This window comes from Sciurus carolinensis, chromosome 8 (genome assembly GCF_902686445.1).
Source record: "Sciurus carolinensis chromosome 8, mSciCar1.2, whole genome shotgun sequence".
Classification (NCBI taxonomy): Eukaryota; Metazoa; Chordata; class Mammalia; order Rodentia; family Sciuridae; genus Sciurus; species Sciurus carolinensis.
Genome location: NC_062220.1, coordinates 12,884,302 through 12,892,707, shown reverse-complemented (window position 1 = coordinate 12,892,707; position 8,406 = coordinate 12,884,302). Strand labels below are relative to the sequence as shown.

Genomic DNA, 8,406 nt, shown 5'->3' with positions numbered 1-8,406 from the left:
AAAAATCTCTACTAGCTCTGGTGAAGGGACAAACTGGAGCTTGGGATAAGTGATGTTCACCCAAGCCTTGGATTTCCCTGAAGGAGGCCTGTGCTGGAGCCCATGAAGTGGCTGCTCTTTGTTTGCACTGCTCCATGAGTTCTCAGGAAGGCTGGTATGGCTGGGCATCCACTGGTCAGCTGGGCAGGTAGCCAACATGGACAGCAGGATGTGAAGTAGTAGAGAAAGGTCAGCACACACATGAACCACTGGCAAGCTCTATTTTCTCTCTCTCTCTGTTTTTTTTTGTTTTGTTTTTTTGTTTTTTTTAGTGCTGGGAATCAAACCCAAGCCTTCACGTGTACCAGGCAAGGGCCATAACACTGAGCCCAGCACCTCTGAGCTGCTTTTTCTCAGCTTCATAGAATGATGATCTCAGAACAATGGCAGACATTTTTTCCCTTGATACTTTTATGCATTTCTTCTCCCTGTGATCAACACTAAGCCTACTCAGGACCACACGTGTCACAAAGGAAATTCTCAGAAATATATTCTGCTTTTGGACTCTTTGGTCCAAAAAAAGCACAAAGCTGGGCCCCAGGCCATCCATAGCAAGTACCCGTCACTGCACATTGAAGAAGAAGTTACATTGTGAGGTGACCCATTCAAAGAGGCCCAGCCAACCAGGAATGGAAAATGGAGTTACAGAAACAGGCAGATACCCTTCCACATACATGAGCACTATGCAATGCACTAGTTGTATTTTATGACAAAAACCTTTCTCACGGTGTCACAAATACAATTAGATGGTTCAAGTCCTAATTCCACCGTTTTAAGCTCCCTGCTCCAGGGAACTGTGACTAAACATCAAGTGGAACTGTAACGAGTAGGCTGCTATCAAAATGAAAGTGTGGTGCTTGGGAAAAACCTTTCTGCTGTTACTGTGTTTAGTTTTCTTTTCTTTTTTACTACTTCATTTTGATTTTTTAGTAATGGCTAGATTTTTTTCATTACTGGTCCACTGATACACCTGGCCTAGCATGTTACACCAGAATGAGTTCCTTAAATCACCTAGAATTAATTTGCAATCACCAGTACCTAGTGTGACTGCCATTACAGTAAAATGATGAAAAATAAATTACCATCATAACTGTCTTTACATGAACACATAAAAGGCAAATCAGTATTTTTAAAATTCAGATTCATTGTACACAAATTGGGTACAACTATCATTTCTCTGGTTGTACATGAAGTAGTCATTCCATTTGCGTAATCATACATGTACATAGGGTAATGATGTTAGTCTCATTCTATTACCATTCTTTCCCCCCAAGCCCTCCCCAACACTCATTTCCCTCTACACAATCCAACCTTCCTCTGTTCTTCCCTAACTTTCTCCCCCCACCCAATTATGTATCATCATCCACTTATTAGTGAAATCATTTGGCCTTTGGTTTTTTGAGATTGGCTTATTTCATGTAGCATGATATTCTCCAACTCCGTCCATTTACCTGCAAAAGCCATAAGTTTATTCTTCTTTATACCTGAATAATATTCCATTGTGTACATATACCACAATTTCTTTGTCGGTTCACCTATTGAAGGGCATCTAGATTGGTTCCACCATCTAGCTATTGTGAATTGAGCTGCTATAAACATTGATGTAGCTGCATCACTGTAGTATGCTGATTTTAAGTCCTTTGGGTATAGGCCAAGGAGTGGGATAGCTGGATCAAATGGTAGTTCCATTCCTACTTTTCTAAGGAATACCCATACTGCTTTCCAGAGTGACTGCAACTATTTGCAACCCCACTAGCAGTGTATGAGTGTATATTTTCCCCCACATCCTCACAAACACTTATTGTTGCTCGTATTTTTTTTTTTTTTTGCAGTGCTGGAGATTGAACCCAAGGTATTGTGCTTGCAAAAACTGGGCTATATCCTTGGGTCTGTAACTTGTATTCTTGATAATAGACATTCTAATTGGGGTAACATGAAATCTTAGAGTAGTTTTGATTTTCATTTATCTTATAACTACATATGTTGAACATTTTTTCATATATCTATTGATTGCTTGTTGAGCTTCTTCTGTGAAGTGTCTGCTCATTCCCTTAGCCCATTTATTGATTGGGTTATTTGTATTCTTGGTGCAAAGTTTCTTGAGTACTTTATAGATTCTGGAGATTGGTGCTCTATCTGATGTATGTGTGGCAAAGTTTTTCTCCCACTCTGTAGGCTCTCTCTTCACATTGTTGATTGTTTCCTTTGCTGAGTAAAAGCATTTTAGGTTGAATTTATCCCAATTATTGATTCCTGCTTTTATATCTTGTGCTTTTACAGTCATGTTAAGGAAGTTTTGTCCTAAGTTGACATGATGAAGATCTGGACCTATGTTTTCTTCAATTTGATGCAGGCTGTCTGGTCCAATTTCTAGATCCTTGATCCATTTTGAGTTGAGATTGTCCAGGGTGAGAGATAGGGGTTTAGTTTCATGTTGCTGCATATGGATTTCCAGTTTTCCCAGCACCATTTGTTGAAGAGGCTGTCTTTTCTCCACTGTGTGTTTCCTCCACTGTATGTTTTGTCTAATTTGAGATAACTGTATTTATGTGGGTTTTTCTCTGTGTCCTCTATTTTGTACCATTGGTCTACCTGTCTATTTTGGTGTCAATACCATGCTGTTTTTATTACTACTGCTCTTGGGTATGGTTGAAGGTCTGGTATTGTGATACCACCTGCTTCACTCTTCCTGCTAAGGATTGCTTTATCTATTCTGGGTCTCTTATTCCTCTAAATGAATTTCATGATTGCTTTCTCTATTTCTATGAGTTACATCATTGGGATTTTAACTGGAATTGCATTGAATTTGTATAACACTTTTGGTAGTATGGCCATTTTGACAATACTAATTCAGCCTATCCAAGAACATGGGAGATTTTTCCAACTTCTAAGGTTTTCCTTAATTTCTCTCTTTAGTGTTCTGTAGTTCTCATTGTAGAAGTCTATCATCTCTTTTGTTAGATTGAATCCCAAGCATTTTATTTTGAGGCTATTGTGAATAGGGTAGTATTCCTAATTTTTCTTTCAGAGGATTCATCACTTATGAATAAAAATACATTAGATATATGAGTGTTGATTTTATATCCTGCTACTTTATTAAATTAATCTCTGAATTCTAGAAGTTTTCTTGTGGAATTATTCAGCTCCTCTAAATGTAGAATCATGTCATCAGCAAATAGTGATAGTTTGAGTTCATATTTTCCTATTCATATCCCTTTACTTTCTTTGATCTCTGTAATTGATTTGGCTAGAGCTTCAAGGATGTTGTTGAATAGAAGTGATGAAAGAGGACATCCCTGTATTGTTCCAGTTTTTAGGGAGAATGCTTTCAGTTTTTCTCCATTTATAATGATACTGGCCATGGGGTTAGCATAGATAGCCTTTCAATGTTGACATATGTTCTTACTATTCCTATTTTCTCTAGTGTTTTGAGCATGAAGCAGTGCCATACTTTATCAAATGCATTCTCTACATCTATTGGAACAATCATATGATTCTTAACTTTAAGTCTGTTGATGTGGTGAATAACTTTTGTTGATTTCCGGTTGTTGAACCAACCTTGCATCCCTAGAATAAAACTCACTTGATCATGGTGCACTATCTTTATAATATGTGTTTGCATGTGATTTGCTAAAATTGTGTTAAGAATTTTTGCATCTATATTCATCAGGGATATTGGTCTGAAGTTTTCTTTCCTCAATGTGTCTTTGTCTGGTTTTGGTATCAGGGTAATATTAGATTCTTATAATGAGTTTGGAAGGGTTTCCTCTTCTTGTATTTTGTGGAAGACTTTGAGGAATATTAGAATGAGTTCTTCTTTGAAGGTTTTGTAGAACTCAGCTGTGAATCCATCTGTCCCAGAGTTCTCTTCATTGTTAGGCTTTTGATAACTTCTTCTACTAAATTGCCTGAAATTGATCTATTTAAATTGTGTATGTCCTACTGACTTAGTTTGGGTGGATCATAGATCTCTAGAAGCATGTCGATGTCTGTGAGATTTTTCCACTTTGTTACACTATAGATTTTCAAAATAGCTTCTAATTATGTTTTGAATTTCAATAGTGTCTGTTGTGATATTTCGTTTTCATGATAAATTTTAGTAACTTGAATTTTCTCTTTCCTTCTCCTTATGTTGATAAGTTTATCAATTTTGTTTATTTTTTCAAAGAACCAACTTTTACTTTTGTCAATTTTTGAATTGTTTTTTTTCTTTCAATTTCATTGATTTCAGCTCTGATTTTAAATATTTCCATTCTTCTATTACTTTTGGTGTCAATCTATTCTTCGTTTTCTAGGACTTTGAGCTGTAATATTAGGTCATTTATTTGTGAACTTTTTCTTCTTTTATTGAATGTGCTCCATGCAATGAATTTTCCTCTTAGTCCTGCTTTCATAGCGTCCCAGAGATTTTGATATATTGTATCATTATTCTCCTTTATCACAAAGAATTTTTTAACTCTCCCCTTGTCTTCTGTGCATCATTCAGTAGTGTATTATTTAGGCTCCAAATGTTGGAGTAATTTCTGTTTTTATTTTATCATTGATTTCCAATTTCATTCCATTATGATCTGATAGAATGCAAGGTAGTATCTCTATTTTTTTGTATTTACTAAGGACTGCTTTGTGGCACAACATATGGTCTATTTTAGAGAAGGATCCATGTGCTGCTGAAAAGAAGGTGTATTAGCTCATTGATGGATGAAATATTCTATATATGTCTGTGAAGTCCAAGTTACTGATTGAGTTTTCTGCTTTCTTTGTTCAATTTTTGTTTGGAAGATCTGTCCAATGGTGAGAGAAGTGTGTTAAAGTCACTGATTATTATTGTGTTGTAGTCTCTTTGATACCTGGAATTGAGAAGGATTTGTTTAACATACTTGGATGCACTCTTGTTTGGGGAATATATATTTATGATTGTTATATCTTCCTAATTTATGCTTCACTTAAGCAGTGTGAAATGTCCTTCCTTATCCCTTCTGACTAACTTTGGCTTGAAGTTTGCTTTATCAGGTATGAGGATGGAAACCCCTGCTTTTTGAACTGAGTCTGCGTGTGGTATGTTTTTCCCCTCCTTTCACCTTTAGTCTGTGGATGTCTTTTTCTATGAGTTGAGTGTCTTGAATTTAGCATTTTGTTGGGTCTGTCTTTTTAAACCAATCAGCCAGTTGATATTATTTGATTCATGACTTTAGGCCATTAACATTCAGGGTTATTTTTGTAATATGACTTGTATTCCTGGTCATTTTCATTATTTTTAGCATTTAACTTGACTTAATTTCTCCTTTAATTAGCTATTCCTTTAGGGTAGTTCTTCCTTTTGCTGACTTACATTGTTGTTTATCATTTATTCCTAGTGGAATATTCTGCTGAGAATGTTCTGCATGCAGACTTTCTATTTGTAAATTCTTTTAGCTTTTGTTCATCATGGAAGGATTTTATTTTGTCCTCAAATCTGAAGGTACTTTTTGCTGGGTATAAGATTCTTGGTTGGCATTCATTTTCTTTCAGAGTCTGAAATATGTTGTTCCAGGCCCTTCTTGCTTTTAGGGTCAGGGCTGAGAAATCTGCTCATGTCCATATTTGTTTTCCCCTACTTGTAATCTGATGTTTTACTCTCACAGCCTTTAAAATTATATCTTTATTTTTTATGTTAGGTATTTTCATTATAATGTGCCTTGGTGTGAGTCTGTTGTAATTTTGTGCATTTGGTGCCCTATAAGCCTCTTGTATTAGATTTTCCATTTCATTCTTCAGATTTGGGAAATTTTCTGATATTATTTCATTGAATAGATTATTCATTCCTTTGGTTGTATCTCAGTGCCTTCCTCAATAATTCTTAAATTTGGTCTTTTCATGATATCCCATAATTCTTGGAGTTTCCGTTTTTTGATTTCTTACCATCTTCTGCTTGTTCAACTTTGTTTCAAGATTTTATATTTTGTCTTCATTGTCAGAGGTTCTGTCTTCCAAGTGATCTAGCCTGTTGGTTATGCTTTCTTTTGAGTTTTTAATTTGGTTTATTCTTCCCTTCATTTCAAGGTTTCTGTTTGTTCTTTTTTTTTCAGATACTCTATCTTATTATTGAAATGATCTTTTGTTTCCTGCATTGCTCTTTTAAATGTTTATTGCCATGATCATTCATTGTCTGCATGTGCTCTCTTATCTCACCATTTTCTTCTCAGATCATTTTAATTATGTGTGTTCTGAACTACCTTTCTGACATTTCCTCTGCCTTGATGTCATTGTATTCTACTTATATGGCATGCAGGTTTGTTTGGGACACTTTCTTCCCTTGTTTTCTCATATTGTTTTTGTATCTTCCGCTCTAGCAGTGGGAATTTGAGGTACTGCAGATTCCACATATAGACTTATAATTTCCCCACAGGTTTCCAATCACTCACATTGGATGAGAGATCAATATTAGCAGCACACCATACAAAGAGTATGCATCCTTAACCCAAATGATTCCTATTAAGATTTAACCATACTGTCTTAATAAACAGAGATGATGAGTTCAATTATTATCTACAGCATAACCAATGGGTTTGCAATAAGGACCAAAATTTCCAATGGTGAACAAAGAGCATGTGGAAGGGTGTAGGATAGAACTTTAATGAGATAAGAAATGAGTCTATAGAGCTAATATGTCATAGAAATAGTGAATGAAGAACTAAAAGAAATAGGTTGTAAGCATGAGAAAAGGGAGAGTCTCCAAAGCAACAGATAGAAATGAAGAACATAGAGTGAGAAAGATATTAATAAAAGAAAAAAGAATGATTAATAGGAATAATTTTAATAATACTACTAATTTTAAAAAATTCTACAATAAAACTATGTTGTACTGTTCAAACCTCCTAGTCTTCAGTAGCCCAAAGTCTGTGAAGATCTTGATAACGGATCCCAGAAACGGTGCTGTACCACTATGGATAGTGGTCTCCAGGTTGAGAATAATCAATGTGAGTGGGTAGAGGTGCCCCCCTGTGTTGATAGATGGTCAGCTGCAGCGTGGACACTAGACCATTCTGGTGAGGGCATACTAGAGACAGCTGGCCTGGGCTGGTGGCTCAGAGAGCCAATATTTTTTAGAATAAAGTCAAGTGACAGGTGAGGGGAATTGTCAAGAGATGGTCATGAGGGGAAGAGTTCATGGAAGGTACAAAGTGCATTCAACTCAGTTATGAAGGTGATGCACTGGGCACTGTATTTGCGAGGCAGTGTCAGACCCCAGTCCAGTAATTAACAGCCCTGAGAAGTCCAGGGACAATGACTTTGAAGATACGACAAAGAAGCTCAGAATTGGGTAAAAAGTCTTTAATTCACAAATGCATGTCCTTTTGCCACATAAGAAACTCATTAATCACCCCAGTGTTCAGGTCTCAGAGCACCTTCTATACATGGGATGGGGAGGCATCCTGATCACTGGCAAGGACCACCAGCAGGGGGCAGGTGAGAGCACCCCAGGATCCTGTGTTCAGGCACCCATCCTCCAGGGCTGGGAAAAGGAAGGAGGGGACACATGGTCAGACCTCTCCAGAGAAGGTGGTGTGAGGCCAATACTGAAGATGCTGCTGCTTCTGCTGCTTCTGGGGCCCAGTAAGAGCCTTCTCCTCCCTGGGAGTGTGGGCTTGTGTGTGTGTGTGCTGGTGTGAGTGAGGTGGTGGCCAGGCATTGTGGAATGTTTGTGCCTATGAAAGTGAGAGGGTGTGTCCAGGCTGTCTGAAGTGCACAGGGTGAGGCAGCAGGTAGGAGAGGCAGGGAGTATGGTCCCAGGGAGTCTGAGAGGATGCCTGGGGAGAGGAAAGGATTTCCCTGTGGCTGGGAGAGAGGTGGTGGGAGAGCTGAGTGTTCTGGGTCCTGCCTGACTCTGGTCCTGCTGGCCTCCTCTGTCCCTGTGTTTCAGCAGGCTCTGGGCTTGGTGCTCATGTCTCTCAACATCCAAGGAGGGCCATCTGTAAGAGTGGGACCTCTGTGAAGATCGAGTGTCGCTCTGAGGGCATCCAGTTCCAAACTGTGTTTTGGTACCGCCAGTTCCCGAAAGAGAGCTTCGTACTCATGGCAGTTTCTAATGTGGGCTCTGATGTCACCTGGGAAAAAGATTTTTCCCAGGACAAGTTTCCCATCAGTCACCCAAACTTCACCTTTGCATCTCTGATGGTGATGGGTACACTTTCTGAAGACAGCGGCTTCTACTTCTGTGGTGCCAGTGACACAGTGCTGGGTGGAAGTCAGAGACCTAGGCAAGAAGGCTTGCAGCAGCCTGCCCCGCCCATCCTCAGACCCAGGAGTCCTGTGGGAGGAGCCTGGGGAGAGAAAACCACAGCTTCTCTCAATGAGACCTCTGCAAACATTGTTGTGGGGGCAGAGTGA

General features: G+C 38.5%; 1 gene segment (V, D, J or C); it reads left to right on the top strand.

Annotated features, from left to right (window-relative positions):
* The first annotated feature begins 7,554 nt into the window (after positions 1–7,554).
* LOC124991220 (T cell receptor beta variable 20-1-like) lies at positions 7,555–8,406 on the top strand. The segment is given in 2 exon segments: positions 7,555–7,632; positions 7,940–8,406. Coding segments are annotated over 2 exon segments (498 nt in total).